This window comes from Schistocerca piceifrons, chromosome X, assembly GCF_021461385.2.
Source record: "Schistocerca piceifrons isolate TAMUIC-IGC-003096 chromosome X, iqSchPice1.1, whole genome shotgun sequence".
NCBI classification, from domain to species: Eukaryota; Metazoa; Arthropoda; class Insecta; order Orthoptera; family Acrididae; genus Schistocerca; species Schistocerca piceifrons.
The window spans coordinates 213332520-213349498 of NC_060149.1; the positions used below are offsets into that span (position 1 = coordinate 213332520).

General features: G+C 45.9%; 1 protein-coding gene across 1 annotated transcript in view; it reads left to right on the forward strand.

The window, feature by feature from the left end:
- LOC124722253 (NACHT and WD repeat domain-containing protein 2) overlaps positions 1 to 16979 on the forward strand; it is a 312786-nt gene that overhangs the window by 250090 nt on the left and 45717 nt on the right. The window contains exon 23 of the mRNA XM_047247442.1: positions 3560 to 3813. Within this exon, the coding sequence (XP_047103398.1) occupies positions 3560 to 3813 (254 nt within the window). The remainder of the gene's footprint in view (positions 1 to 3559; positions 3814 to 16979) is intronic.

Genomic DNA, 16979 nt, shown 5'->3' on the forward strand with positions numbered 1-16979 from the left:
AAACTACTTAGAAGAAGTAGTTCAGAAGCCCACTCAAGATAAAAATATTGGATCCGATAGCAACAAATGAACCTGATCTCTTTGAGGGTGTCCACGATGAAACTAGTATGAGCGTCCATGAGGCAGTTGTAGAAACAAGAACTGCCGAAGTTCAGAGGACAACAGAAACTATTAGATAGATCTATAGGTTCAGCAAAGTAGATAAACATCAAGTAGTGTAATATTTCCATGAGGAATTTGAAACATCTAGTTGGATAGTATCACATAGAGGAACTACACCCCTGGAAATGGAAAAAAGAACACATTGACACCGGTGTGTCAGACCCACCATACTTGCTCCGGACACTGCGAGAGGGCTGTACAAGCAATGATCACACGCACGGCACAGCGGACACACCAGGAACCGCGGTGTTGGCCGTCGAATGGCGCTAGCTGCGCAGCATTTGTGTACCGCCGCCGTCAGTGTCAGCCAGTTTGCCGTGGCATACGGAGCTCCATCGCAGTCTTTAACACTGGTAGCATGCCGCGACAGCGTGGACGTGAACCGTATGTGCAGTTGACGGACTTTGAGCGAGGGGCATGCGGGAGGCCGGGTGGACGTACCGCCGAATTGCTCAACACGTGGGGCGTGAGGTCTCCACAGTACATCGATGTTGTCGCCAGTGGTCGGCGGAAGGTGCACGTGCCCGTCGACCTGGGACCGGACCGCAGCGACGCACGGATGCACGCCAAGACCGTAGGATCCTACGCAGTGCCGTAGGGGACCGCACCGCCACTTCCCAGCAAATTAGGGACACTGTTGCTCCTGGGGTATCGGCGAGGACCATTCGCAACCGTCTCCATGAAGCTGGGCTACGGTCCCGCACACCGTTAGGCCGTCTTCCGCTCACGCCCCAACATCGTGCAGCCCGCCTCCAGTGGTGTCGCGACAGGCGTGAATGGAGGGACGAATGGAGACGTGTCGTCTTCAACGATGAGAGTCGCTTCTGCCTTGGTGCCAATGATGGTCGTATGCGTGTTTGGCGCCGTGCAGGTGAGCGCCACAATCAGGACTGCATACGACCGAGGCACACAGGGCCAACACCCGGCATCATGGTGTGGGGAGCGATCTCCTACACTGGCCGTACACCACTGGTGATCGTCGAGGGGACACTGAATAGTGCACGGTACATCCAAACCGTCATCGAACCCATCGTTCTACCATTCCTAGACCGGCAAGGGAACTTGCTGTCCCAACAGGACAATGCACGTCCGCATGTATCCCGTGCCACCCAACGTGCTCTAGAAGGTGTAAGTCAACTACTCTGGCCAGCAAGATCTCCGGATCTGTCCCCCATTGAGCATGTTTGGGACTGGATGAAGCGTCGTCTCACGCGGTGTGCACGTCCAGCACGAACGCTGGTCCAACTGAGGCGCCAGGTGGAAATGGCATGGCAAGCCGTTCCACAGGACTACATCCAGCATCTCTACGATCGTCTCCATGGGAGAATAGCAGCCTGCATTGCTGCGAATGGTGGATGTACACTGTACTAGTGCCGACATTGTGCATGCTCTGTTGCCTGTGTCTATGTGCCTGTGGTTCTGTCAGTGTGATCATGTGATGTATCTGACCCCAGGAATGTGTCAATAAAGTTTCCCCTTCCTGGGACAATGAATTCACGGTGTTCTTATTTCAATTTCCAGGAGTGTATGACTTAAGTTTAATGAATAATTCACCAAGCACTGGATACATATGAAGTGCTTATTTAAATAGTGGTACAAGTCCATTTTTGTTCATTTTGAGATACAGAGTCCTAAAGTTAAATGAGCGCTGAAAAATCTGCAGTTGAGACACCACAAATATTCAAGCATATGGCTTCTTGATAGATATGAACCTTTCTTTCTGTTTCTTTGGATCATTAACAGAAGCATTATAGACAGAAAAGTGGAGGTAATGGACTTGTACCACTATTGAAATAAGGCCTTCATATGTACCTACTAGAGTAACTCGTGATGAGAGAGATCTCCATGATATACAACATTGGTAAAATAACATCTAAAGAAGCAGCGACTACTATACAATAGATTTAAAACGCAGAATAGGGCTATAGACAGAGAAATGTAAAATTAAGTACGTTTGACTGTCACTAGGGCTGTGCGTGAAGCTTGCAGTAACTACCATAGCAAAATCCAATCGCAAGACCTCTCACAAAACGCAGAGAAATTCTGGTTATATGTAAAGGCAGTCAGTGGCGTCAAAGATAGTGTCCAGAGTTAATGGATGACCAAGGAACTGAAACTGAGTACATCAAAGCAAAAGCAAAGTTCTGAACTCCCAAACGTTCCTTTACAAAGGAAAATACGGGAGTATTGCCACAGGTGAATTCTCACCTTACTGTAAAAACGAGTGACGCGGGTATTAGTGTCAGTGGTGTTGAGAAACAGTCGAAATCGGTAACACTGAACAACTCGTTTCCAATGGATGGTGGGCTCCATGTGGTTCCCAAGTCGTGCAGCGACCGTAAACCATAAAATTACCAAATATGCAGCAACCAGTCGCAAAATCATGTTTTATTTATTCACTTTTGCAAATCGATTTCACCTGATTAACAGCCATCATCGGTGCTTTCAACCAATATGTGCCCTGAGTAGTAATACTGTCTTAAACAGAGGTCAAACATAAAGTTGCTTAAAACAGTATTACTACTCAGGGCACATATTGGTTGAAAGCACCGATGATGGCTGTTAATCAGTTGAATCGATTTGCAAAAGCGAATAGCCGGTCGGTGTGGCCGTGTGCGGTTCTAGGCGCTACAGTCTGGAACCGATCGACCGCTACGGTCGCAGGTTCGAATCCTGCCTCGGGCATGGATGTGTGTGATGTCCTTAGGTTAGTTAGGTTTAAGTAGTTCTAAGTTCTAGGGGACTGATGACCTCAGAAGTTAAGTCCCATAGTGCTCCGAGTCATTTGAACGATTTGAACCAAAAGCGAATAAATGAAACATGATTTTGCGACTGGTTGCTGCATATTTGGTAACTCGTTTCCAGTCATCCTCTGACCACTGGCGTCGCCCTTTACGTCAGCTCGCATGTCACTCAGCATTGACTACCGAAATTTGTGACTATTAAGGAGCTGCTCGACAGTTGTATCCCGTTATTTTCAACTCTTTACGCACTGTCATTTTGCTAGCTGGATTGCTGTTAGCACTTTTGGAACTCACCGGTGATTTCTTCCTATGACTTCGTGCAATTTTTTGCAGCCACCCTCTGCAATTCTTGAAGCGACATAAGGTCTGCCTGTTCTTGATTTAGCTGCGGTTGTTCCTTCGTGTTTCCACTTCCTAATCACATCACCAGCAGTGTACGCGAGTGGCATTAGAAAGATTGAAACGTCTCTGATTGTTTTGTTGCTCACGTGACATCCAATGACTAGTACACGTTCGTAGTCATTGAGTTCTTCTGACACACTAATTCTGCTGTTAATGCTTCTCTACTGAGGAAAGAGTACTTCCCGCCTCCTCTTCTGTTCACGAGTCCGCCTCACGTGACATCTAGTGGTTCGTGTACTGATGTGTTTTAGGTGATAACGTCGTCGATCGACCGCACGGTGAAGGTGTGGAACATCAACAACATCTTCGAGCAGGTGCACGTGATCGACCGGCACGAGGTGCAGGTGGACTGCGTGCGAGTGTGCCAGGAGGCGGGGTTGGCGGTGACGGTGACGCGCGGCTGCGTGGGCGTCTGGGACCTGCAGCTAGGCCGCCTGCTCGCCAGGCTCGCCGACAGCCCGCTCGGGGCCATCGTCACGCACGCCGAGATCACCCCCGACAGCAGGTAGCTCTCCTGTCTGCTGGCGCCCAACACCACTGGGTGAAGCGAGCGAGGTGGTGCAGTGGCTAGCACACTGGACTCGCATTCGGGAGGATGACGGTTCAATCCCGCGTCCGGCCATCCTGATTTCGGTTTTCCGTGATTTCCCTAAATCGCTCCAGGCAAATGCCGGGATGGTTCCTTTGAAAGGGCACGGCCGACTTCCTTGCCCGTCCTTACCTAATCCGATGAGACCGATGACCTCGCTGTCTGGTTTCCTTCACCAAAACAACTCCAACCCAACCACTGGGTGGGGCGTAGTAAGGCCTATGCAGGATATTCATTTAAGCTTTCCTAAATACTCTGACGGGAAAAAATCGTAACGCCAAAAAATAATTAACGTAAAGTAATGAAATTTCGCGAATACATTTGTCTACGTAACATATTTAAATGTTTATCATTGTAAGATCACAGGTTAATGTAAGCGCGAAGTAAGCCGTTGCAAATGTGAAATGCGAAGGCTGGGTTACAAAAGCGGTGCATGGGCGACCGTTATACTGTTGGAAAACACCCTCTGGAATGCTGTTCATGAATGGCAGCACATCAGGTCGAATTACCAGACTGATGTACAAATTGGACTGTCAGGGTGCGTGGGATAACCACGAGAGTGAAACTTCCTGGCAGATTAAAACTGTGTGCCGGACCGAGACTCAAACTCGGGACCCTTGCCTTTCGCGGTCAAGTGATCTACCAACTGAGCTACCCAAGCACGACTCACGCCCCAGTACCTCGTCTCCTACCTTCCAAACTTCACAGAAGCTCTCCTGCGAACCTTGCAGAACTAGCACTCCTGAAAGAAAGGATATTGCGGAGACATGGCTTAGCCACAGCCTGGGGGTTGTTTCCAGAATGAGAGTGTGCGCTGATATGAAACCACGAGAGTGCTCCTGCTATCATACGCAATCACATTACCCGACCGTAACTCCAGGTGTAGGACCAATGTGTCTAGCACGCAGACAGTTTGGTTGCAGGACCTCAAGTGGCCTCCTTCTAACCAAAGCGCGGGAGAACACAGAGCCAGAACCAGCTTCCATCAGAAAATACAACAGACGTCCACCCTGTCCTTCAGTGAGCTCTCGCGTGACACCACTGATGTGGCAGACGGTGGTGGTTTGGCGTAAGCGGAATGCACGCTACATGACGCTTGGCTTGGAGCTGTCCTTGAAGTAACCGATTTGTAACAGTTCGTTGTGTCACTGTGGTGCCAGCTGCTACTGAAATTGCTGCTGCAGGTGCAGTACGATTTGCCAGAGCCATAGCCGAAAAAAAAAATGGCTCTGAGCACTATGGGACTTAACTGCTGAGGTCATCAGTCCCCTAGAACTTAGAAGTACTTAAACCTAACTAACCTATGGACATCACACCCATCCATGCCCGAGGCAGGATTCAAACCTTCGACCATAGCGGTCGCGCGGTTCCAGACTGTAGCGCTGTTGGATAAGCAGCTGCCAGCACCAAGTCGTACATTCATAGCTTACTTATTTGTTACATAGTTTAATTCTTAATTTGTTTGCGTGTTTTTTGGTACTTGCATTGTTTAATTCATAATTTCTGGCGTATTATAGTATTTGAGAGCTGTAGCATCGCGTTTTAGTATCTGAATAGTGTAAATTCGCGTAGTCGTCTGTTTTCTGTTTTTGTTTTGAACGGCCAGTGTCGGTTGGTCACAGCCAGTGTGCTCCCTGCCGCCGTTGGATGAGCAGCTGCCAGCAGCAAGTCGTATACTCTTATCTCATTTATTTGTTACATAGTTTAATTCTTAATTTCTTTGCGTGTTTTTGGTATTTGCATTGTTTAATTCATAAATTTCGGGCGTATTATAGTATTTGAGAGTTGTAGCATCGCCTCTTAGTACCTGAACAGTGTAAAATCGCGTAGTCTCCTTCCGCCGCCGAGCAGTGTGTCAGCAGTGCGCAAGTAGCAGCATTACTGAATTCACTAGGCAATCTTGTATTTTAATAACCGTTTAAATTTTGTGTCGAATTGTTTGTGCTCTCTGTAGATTAGTTCAGATGTTCTTTGCACGACAGGTTTTAGCATGGATAGGGACTGCAACTGCTGTGTTAGGATGCGGGCTGAGTTGGCACCCCTTCACTCCCAGCTTCAGGCAGTGTTGGCTTCAGTCACACAGCTTTAGGCTGTTACCTCTGGGCATCACAGTGGGAGTCCGGATGGGGGTTTGTCGGGGACGGTTAGCTCGTCCCACGCATCCCCCGATCGGACTAGGACTGTGGCTGCCCGGGATACTGCCCACATTGAGGCTGATCCCTCACCTGTAGTAGAGTGGGAGGTCGTCTCGAGGTGTGGCAGGGGGCGAAAGACATTCCGGAGGGCTGAACGGAAGGCCTCTCCAGTTTGTCTGACGAACTGGTTTTAGGCTCTGTCTCAGGCTGATACTGATCTTTGGCCGGACATGGCTGCTTGTCCTGTTCCAGAGGTTGCCCCTCAGTCTGCAAGATCCAGGCGGTCGCAGAGGGTGGGCTTACTGGTAGTTGGGAGCTCCAACGTCAGGCGCGTAATGGGGCCCCTTAGGGATATGGCAGCAAGAGAGGGGAAGAAAACCAATGTGCACTCTGTGTGCATACAGGGGGGAGTCATTCCAGATGTGGAAATGGTCCTTCCGGATGCCATGAAGGGTACAGGGTGCACCCATCTGCAGGGGGTCGCTCATGTCGGCACCAATGATGTGTCTCGCTATGGATCTGAGGAAATCCTCTCTGGCTTCCGGCGGCTATCTGATTTAGTGAAGACTGCCAGTCTCGCTAGCGGGATGAAAGCAGAACTCACCATCTGTAGCATCGTCGACAGAACTGAATGCGGACCTTTGGTACGGAGCCGAGTGGAGGGCCTGAATCAGAGGCTGAGACGGTTCTGCGACCGTGTGGGCTGCAGATTCCTCGACTTGCGCCATAGGGTGGTGGGGTTTCGGGTTCCGCTGGATAGGTCAGGAGTCCACTACACGCAACAAGCGGCTACACGGGTAGCAGGGGTTGTGTGGCGTGGACTGGGCGTTTTTTTAGGTTAGATGGCCTCGGGCAAGTACAGAAAGGGCAGCAGCCTCAAAGGGTGCGGGGCAAAGTCAGGACAAGCGGGGGCCAAGCAGCAATCGGTATTGTAATTGTAAACTCTCGAAGCTGCGTTGGTAAAGTACCGGAACTTCAAGCGCTGATAGAAAGCACCGAAGCTGAAATCGTTATAGGTACAGAAAGCTGGCTGAAGCCAGAGATAAATTCTGCCGAAATTTTTACAAAGGCACAGACGGTGTTTAGAAAGGATAGATTGCATGCAACCGGTGGTGACGAGTTTGTCGCCGTTAGCAGTAGTTTATCCTGTAGTGAAGTAGAAGTGGATAGTTCCTGTGAATTATTATGGGTGGATGTTACACTCAACAACCGAGCTAGGTTAATTATTGGCTCATTTTACCGACCTCCCGACTCAGCAGCATTAGTGGCAGAACAACTGAGAGAAAATTTGGAATACATTTCAAATAAATTTTCTCAGCATGTTATAGTCTTAGGTGGAGATTTCAATTTACCAGATATAGACTGGGACACTCAGATGTTTAGGACGGGTGGTAGGGACAGAACATCGAGTGACATTATACTGAGTGCACTATCCGAAAATTACCTCGAGCAATTAAACAGAGAACCGACCCGTGGAGATAACATCTTGGACCTATTGATAACAAACAGACCCGAACTTTTCGACTCTGCAAGTGCAGAACAGGGAATCAGTGATCAAAAGGCCGTTGCAGCATCCCTGAATATGGAAGTTAATAGGAATATAAAAAAAGGGAGGAAGGTTTATCTGTTTAGCAAGAGTAATAGAAGGCAAATTTCGGACTACCTATCAGATCAAAACGAAATTTTCTGTACCGACACTGACAATGTTGAGTGTTTATGGAAAAAGTTCAAGGCAATCGTAAAATGCGTTTTAGACAGGTATGTGCCAAGTAAAACTGTGAGGGACGGGAAAAACCCACCGTGGTTCAACAACAAAGTTAGGAAACTACTGCGAAAGCAAAGAGAGCTTCACTCCAAGTGTAAACGCAGCCAAAACCTTTCAGACAAACAGAAGCTAAACGATGTCAAAGTTAGCGTAAGGAGGGCTATGCGTGAAGCGTTCAGTGAATTCGAAAGTAAAATCTATGTACCGACTTGACAGAAAATCCTAGGAAGCTCTGGTCTTACGTTAAATCAGTAAGTGGCTCGAAACAGCATATCCAGACACTCCGGGATGATGATGGCATTGAAACAGAGGATGACACGCGTAAAGCTGAAATACTAAACACCTTTTTCCAAAGCTGTTTCACAGAGGAAGACCGCACTGCAGTTCCTTCTCTAAATCCTCGCACAAACGAAAAAATGGCTGACATCGAAATAAGTGTCCAAGGAATAGAAAAGCAACTTGAATCACTCAACAGAGGAAAGTCCACTGGACCTGACGGGATACCAATTCGATTCTACACAGAGTACGCGAAAGAACTTGCCCCCCTTCTAACAGCCGTGTACCGCAAGTCTCTAGAGGAACGGAAGGTTCCAAATGATTGGAAAAGAGCACAGGTAGTCCCAGTCTTCAAGAAGGGTCGTCGAGCAGATGCGCAAAACTATAGACCTATATCTCTTACGTCGATCTGTTGTAGAATTTTAGAACGTGTTTTTTGCTCGCGTATCATGTCGTTTTTGGAAACCCAGAATCTAGTCTGTGGGAATCAACATGGATTACGGAAACAGCGATCGTGTGAGACCCAACTCGCTTTATTTGTTCATGAGACCCAGAAAATATTAGGTACAGGCTCCCAGGTAGATGCTATTTTCCTTGACTTCCGGAAGGCGTTCGATACAGTTCCGCACTGTCACTTGATAAACAAAGTAAGAGCCTATGTAATATCAGACCAGCTGTGTGGCTGGATTGAAGAGTTTTTAGCTAGCAGAACACAACATGTTGTTCCCAATGGAGAGACGTCTACAGACGTTAAAGTAACCTCTGGCGTGCCACAGGGGAGTGTTATGGGACCATTGCTTTTCACAATATGTATATAAATGACCTAGTAGATAGTGTCGGAAGTTCCATGCGGCTTTTCGCGGATGATGCTGTAGTATACAGAGAAGTTGCAGCATCAGAAAATTGTAGCGAAATGCAGGAAGATCTGCAACGGATAGGCACTTGGTGCAGGGAGTGGCAACTGACCCTTGACATAGACAAATGTAATGTATTGCGAATACATCGAAAGAAGGATCCTTTATTGTATGATTATATGATAGCGGAACAAACACTGGTAACAGTTACTTCTATAAAATATCTGGGAGTATGCGTGCGGAACGATTTGAAATGGAATGATCATATAAAATTAATTGTTGGTAGGGCGGGTACCAGGTTGAGATTCATTGGGAGAGTCCTTAGAAAATGTAGTCCATCAACAAAGGAGGTGGCTTACAAAACACTCGTTCGACCTATACTTGAGTATTGCTCATCAGTGTGGGATCCGTATCAGATCGGGGTGACAGAGGAGATAGAGAAGATCCAAAGAAGAGCGGCGCGTTTCGTCACAGGGTTATTTGGTGAGTGATAGCGGTACGGAGATGTTTAGCAAACTCAAGTGGCAGACTCTGCAAGAGAGGCGCTCTGCATCGCTGTGTAGCTTGCTGTCCAGGTTTCGAGAGGGTGCTTTTCTGGATGAGGTATCGAATATATTGCTTCCCCCTACTTATACCTCCCGAGGAGATCACGAATGTAAAATTAGAGAGATTCGAGCGCGCACGGAGGCTTTCAGACAGTCGTTCTTCCCGCGAACCATACGCGACTGGAACAGGAAAGGGAGGTAATGACAGTGGCACGTAAAGTGCCCTTCGCCACACACCGTTGGGTGGCTTGCGGAGTATAAATGTAGATGTAGAACCGCTCGGCCACTCCGGCCGGCGCTATAGCCGAACGCGATGGTCTTCGCTCTCGGTAGTGTCACGTGGCCGTTCGTCCTCTTGCAACCGTACATTCCCGTGACCACCGCTGCCAGCAATCATGTACACAGGCTGCATTCCTGCCAAGTCTTCCCACAATATCGCAGAAGGAACATCCAGCTCTTCGTGGCCCTATAATATGATCTCGTTCAAACTCAGTGGGGTGTTAATAATGGCGTCCTTGTCGCCTTAAAGGCATCTTGGCTAACATCAACTCACCATATCAAATCTCAAAGGTAACTGACGCTCACGATTGTTATAGCATGTATTTAAAGCAAACCTGATTGGCATCCTCATAGTGGTTCTATTAGCCCGACTCTTATGTGACTGGCGCGAAATCTGAACATAAATCATCTTTCAGATGTAGAAACACGTCTACCAAACCATTTATGTCGCACGACTCCTCCTTGGTGTTGCGATTTTCTCTGTTAGTGTACATCTTGGGTCGTTGTTTCCGATATTGTAGTGAAATATGCTGATGGAAGTGGAAAGAGTCACTCCATGAAGCACCAGTCCTACATTTATCGAACTTTGTGGGAAGGTTCATCATATAACTGGTTTTACATTATTTTACTTTCATTCCTTGAAAAACCTACGTCCGTCATAAACACGAGTGCGGGCACGGGCATGGACACTAATACGGTCTTGTATTTGTTGTGATATGGGAGCAAATGTCTTCGAATGCTATAAGGGTACGAGAGGCAAGTTAGGGTGACAGTTACTAAAACAATGGCGTTTTTCGTTGTGGCGAGTTCTTTTCATGAAAATGCAATCTCCAACTTTCTCCTCAGAATGGCAGAATATTTAGTTGACTACCACCTACTTAGGGAGAAATGATCATTGTGATAAAATAAGAAAAATCATAACTGGATGGAAAGATTTAATTTTACATTTATCCCTCTTGCTATTTCGAGAGTTGAAAGGTAGAGAAATAGGCTGAAAGAGGCCCTGTCAACCCTCTGCCAAATACTTAAGTATCAATTACAGAGTAACCATGTAGGTGTAGAAACAGAACTCATTGCCATGCCTGAAGGGGGTGCTGTGTCAGTATGTGAAGATTACTGGCTGGAACGTTGCAGAGATGCTCTATGGGTGACAAATTAGGGTACTGGGCAGACCAGTCAGGGATCACTACACTATTCAAAGTGATTTTGGTGTGAACTGAGGATCGTGCATTATCCTGCTGGAATATGGCTTTTAGTGGGGAAGAATGTTGTACGTAAAAGATAGAGTATCTAAGAACACACGACGATTTTTGGTTGGTAATTTATTCTAGTGACAGGTTTTAGATTCGAGTAAAGGAATGCCCATTAGATACCGCAGTACCCATTTTCCACCATTTTCTACAGTTTTTATTGAATTTAGCATCATGTTGTGTTTTGTGCCGCATTTCTGTTTAGTGTCCCCCCCCCCCCCCCCCCCCACATATACGTCCTGTATAATGTATTAATGTTGTTTGGAATATATTGTTAATTCTTCAGGTACAGAATTTTATGGAGTGTAAAATGCTGTGTACTTTTAGAACTATTTATATAACTTGCGGACAGTTAAGCCGTACTTCGTCGGTTGTGCAGCATCTTTAATCTTGAAACAGAAGAAGGTCTTTTACAATTGAACATGTGGTACTTGCGAATGAACTAAATTTCTTTGATGTAACAGTTTTACGTGTTTTGAATGATGGAAATTTGTGATAGTTTCCAATACTTTTTATTTCAAAATATATTTGACTTGTAACTGGTGTTTGTTCAGTATTTCTGCTTAATTTGATTTCACTTAATGATTATTGGTCTGTAGTAGAGTAATAATGTAAAAGATCGAATATTAAATACAGTACTGACATGAGTTTCCCGACTGCAACGCTCCTAAATTTCAATCGAATATTTGTTCCTAGGTACGTGACCATGTTCTATCTTGGAGCATGTTTTCACATTTGGAAAAACCTTGACTTCTGGAGAAAATTTGTAATTTCGGAAAAAGACTGTACTACATAAAAAGTGAAAGCATCCTTTAAAACTCACATTAAGCTTCTATTACAGGGCAGCGGAAGTCTAAAAACGTACCAATGTAAAACACTCTCCGCTACCCTGGTCATGAAGGATATAAAAACAAAGTTTACCCATTATTGTCACATACACTTTGTGATCAAAAGTATCCAGACAATGACTTGTAAGTTCGTGGTGCCCTCCATCGGTAATTTTAGAATTCAGTATGGTGTTGGCCCACCCTTAGCCTTTCACGGAGTGCTGCACTGAGGACAGGTATCGGGTATCGTTGTCGGTCGGCGAGGCCTGGCACGATGTCGGCGGTCCAAAACATACCAAATATGTTCCACAGGGTTCAGGTCAGGACTGTGTGCAGGCCAGTCCATTACAGGGATGTTATTGTCGTGTAACCACTCCGCCACAGGCCGTGCATTATGAACAGGTGCTCGACCGTGTTGAAAGATGCAATCGCCATCCCTGCATTGCTCTTCAACAATGGGAAGCAAGAAGGTGCTAATCCCGCGAGGCACAGTCACTCTCTGCCATCGGATCGCCACATTGTGTACCGCGATTCTTCACTGCACACAACATTTTTCCACTGTTCAATTGTCCAATGTTTACGCTCCTTACACCAAGCGAGGTGTCGTTTGGCATTTACCGGCGTGATGTGTGGCTTATGAGCAGCCGCTCGACCATGAAATCCAAATTTTCTCACCTCCTGCCTAACTGTCATGGTACTTGCAGTAGATCCTGATGCAGTTTGGAATTCATGTGTGATGGTCTAGATAGATGTCTGCCTATTACACATTACGACACTCTTCAACTGTCGGCGTTCTCTGTCAGTCAACAGACGAGGTCGGTCCGTACGCTTTTGTGCTGAAGTGTCCCTTCACGTCTCCAATTCACTATCACATCGGAAACAGTGGACCTAGGGATTTTAAGGAGTGTGGAAATCTAGCGTGCAGATGTATGACACAAGTGACACCCAATCACCTGACCACGTTAGAAGTCCGTGAGTTGCGCTAGAGCGCCCCATTCTGCTCTCTCACGATGTCTAATGACTACTGAGATCGCTGATGTGGTGTACCTGGCAGTAGGTGGCAGCACAATGCACGTAATATGAAAAACGTATGTTTTTGGGGGTGTCCGGATACATTTGATCACAGTCTACTAGCGGGAATTCAGTCTTCCTTCAAAAAGTACCAAATCAGTCCATTCGTCATATCCAATAGCTCCCTACACCATGATCCCACGAGCTGGAGAGGCACAAGTGTCGAGAATCGCTGCTTCCTGTGGGTTCTCGCCAGGTCATCTACGGGCACTGTGGCGTCTATCTGACCGCCACAAACAGAAGCGAGACTCATCGCTGAAAGTTACAAAATGCCATTCAATGTTCCAGTTGACTCTGGTCCCACACCATGCAAGAGTCTGTTGTCTGTGACATGGTGTCACCGGTAAACGGTAACCGGTAACCCAGCGGCCAGCAATCTGTTCCCGACGGTGCGTAGTGACTCTCTGGCTGCCCACCAGGATGTCAGCTGTTGAAATCCGTGTATTAGCCAGATTCACTCGAACAATCCTACGATCTTTTCATGGTGTAGTCCTTGTGGAAGGAGCCATATCAACTGTTCTTACCACACTGTTCGCCTGAGTTCATCTCGTCACCATCAGTTCTGCAGCATTTGAATTACAGCCAACGGTCTGTGCGATATGTCGGTATGATATTCCCGCGTTCCTGATGCCGGTCTCAAAGTCCAAAAAACGACGATAAGCCGAAACTGCATGTCCTCCGGACATGCTCTGTTGCAATGTCCGCCTGAAAAGTTCCGGTAACATTAGAAACCCAATAGTGATCAAGTACTTGCACATTCCAGACGCCAATGTGCTGTCCGATGGAGCGTAAAACCAATCGCAACTAAGTGGACATCCAGTTGCGGTATTGGCGTGCAAATTCCAGCCTTAGTCCCCGTTGAACAGCAGTCATCATGGGTGTATGAACCAGGCACCTACTGCGGAGGCCCATACGCAGCAACGTTCGCCGAACACTTGTTGAGGAGTCGCTGTTGGTAGCCCCTTGGTTCATCTGGGCGCTTAGTCCTCAACAGTTGCACGTCCATTCGCGCGTACACATTTTTGCTGTCGTCTTTTACCCCAGTCATCTGTAATAGCCCGTGGTGCGCCACAGTTGCCTCGGCACCAGCTTTGGATAGCGCCGTTTTGCAGTGCACGGCATATTTTAACCTCAGCAGTACCCGAACTGTTTACTAACTTAGCCGTTTCGATAATGCTTCTACACTTGGCCCAAAAGCCAATGATCATGCCCTTTTCGACGTCAAATAAATCTCTCCGTTTCCGCGTTACGACAACGACTGTACTGTTTTCCGCAAGTAGTTCTGTTTCTACACCTACATGGTTACTCTGTAATTGATACTTAAGTATTTGGCAGAGGGTTGACAGGGCCTCTTTCAGCCTATTTCTCTACCTTTCAACTCTCGAAATAGCAAGAGGGATAAATGTAAAATTAAATCTTTCCATCCAGTTATGATTTTTCTTATCACAATGATCATTTCTCCCTAAGTAGGTGGTAGTCAACTAAATATTCTGCCATTCTGAGGAGAAAGTTGGAGATTGCATTTTCATGAAAAGTACTCGCCACAACGAAAAACGCCATTGTTTTAGTAACTGTCACCCTAACTTGCCTCTCGTACCCTTATAGCATTCGAAGACATTTGCTCCCATATCACAACAAATACAAGACCGTATTAGTGTCCATGTCCGTGCCCGCACTCGTGTTTATGACGGACGTAGGTTTTTCAAGGAATGAAAGTAAAATAATGTAAAACCAGTTATATGATGAACCTTCCCACAAAGTTCGATAAATGTAGGACTGGTGCTTCATGGAGTGACTCTTTCCACTTTATGTACCCTCCACTGCTAGTGATGCTACATGCCGTCTGTGAGTGATTATTGCACGTTGATGTCGAACATGGCCGGTGGTCACCTTAATGTGAATGGACCTTGTATTCACCTGCACTAATGGGATTTTCCTGTACCGAGATTAAGCTCGTATGTAGATGAAATTTTAATCAGTATTTGCCACATATATGGAAATATTGGAGTATCAGTGTGGTAGTGCTCGGTACAGGTGTTTGTGGTGCAACATTTTCCATTTCCGTCAGTGTGGTAATGAGGTCTTCTCGTATGGCGCAACGCACACAGCGCTAGCTTGCTCAGCACAGAGTTAAGTATCCTGCTGGCCAGATTTACGATCACAGGTTTGTTATACAAAGCATATCATCGCGTTTTTTCAGCAGTTCTTATACCAGTTTTAGGTGAATGCTGGACTAGTTCCCTATTTGCGCTTCAGAAATCCAACACACAAATAGTTAAACATGGAAACATATAAAGCAGAATTCACACTATTCGTAGACCAGTGGCGTATCTCATAATGGGTTTTTTCAGTTATGTTGGCTCTGTGGCATTAGAAAAGATGTCCAGCCATAGTATGAAGTGCCACATCTCCTATGAGCAACGATTCATTACCTACAGGCCATGCGAAACAGTATTATGTAAGGAGAAAGATGTGTAACAGTACTTATTGTTGTAAACCTTTCTTACATATTTTGATTAACGTGAAAAAATCGTCGTCACACAACCTTCAGCGTAAAAATGTTCACGCGTTAGAACATTCTTTGCTAAGTGTCAACATACGTACTTCTTATTAACGTTACCCCAGTAGTTTGTTACCAGGCGACATTCGAAGTTCATCTTAGATTTAAGAATAGTTTTTAAAGTGTCTGAATAGGTACTGAGTATCAGAAATAGATGGTTATTAACAGTTCTATTTTATTTTAAAAGTGGCAGGTTTGATCTGAATGTTTCATATTTCATAAAAAAAATAGCCTCTCAAATTTTCATTCTACGTGCTTATTACCGCAGAGCGTTGTTTCCCGTACAAGCTTCAGATACGGCATATGCTGGTTTCAAAAAATTTTACATTCGTTATAGCCTGATATCCACTCCAAGCTGAACTACCATGTACCTGTATGCAACTGAATGAATCAAGAATCTGTTCCTTACGTAACATTGTGTTCTCTGTAACGTGAGAACTTTAGGTAATTACACTCTTCTGAAAATTAGGTCAGGTAACTTCTTTCAGTGAGCCGCACAACATATTATAGTATACTTTCCATTCGAATCAAAGTGGTAGAGTATTAGAAGGCAACCATATTAGTAAATGCACTGAAACAATAGTTTTTCGCGGAGTAGGTTGGATCTACTCCATGATCTTTCAATAAAGAGATGATAGACTTCTAAAAACCTTTCGTCGTTTGAGGCCTTTTACTTGGGTTCTAACTGTAAAGTACACCAGTTTCAATAAGTGAAGGGAACATTCCAATATAGCCATAAGTTAAAACACGGATACTTGTTGATACTACGAAAATTACGCAGAGTGAAATGTAGGCGACACGGTGCACATGAAACATGGAATCACTGCTCCATACAGTTCATAATGCGGAGTGGTACAACCGCGAGGAGCAACCCAGCAACACAGTGATGTGTGGAGCTGTTAATGATCCTGTTTATGAACTCCATAAGAGCAAGGCTATTTCTGGGGATTAGGACTGCAAGCAATAACAAACGTCTGCCACGATCATCCCAAACATGCATTATGGGATTCAGACGAAAGATCGAGTTGGCTATCTCACGCGCTGACTTTTTTTTAATGTAAAGATTTCTGTACAAGACATGTCAGTCGATTTCGTAACCTGGGGCACAGGATAACGAGCGCTCATTAACATCAGGGATGTTGCAGCCAACAGTCTCACGTGGAAAGACATTTAGGTCTGAGCGTCCACCTGTAAATTTGTTATCTGTTAAAGTATACACACAGGCACTGACTCATTGGCAAGTATCCCGTTAACGGGAGTTCGTTGGAGAATGGCTTCTGGTTTCCGGTCAAATAAAAAAAAAAGATACTGTCATTTTGGCACCAAACCGGGACTCATCAGTGAAGAGGACGGTCATCCATTGATCTGCAGCCTTGAGTACAGTTTTTGGTTGAATCCCTGGCTTGCCAACTAATTGGTGCTGTGACTAGATGTGAGGCTTCCTGTGACAGTACAATAAAATGGGCCGCTACCAGACGGGTGTCTACAGAAACATCGAAACTTTGGGTTCGTAGCCCGTT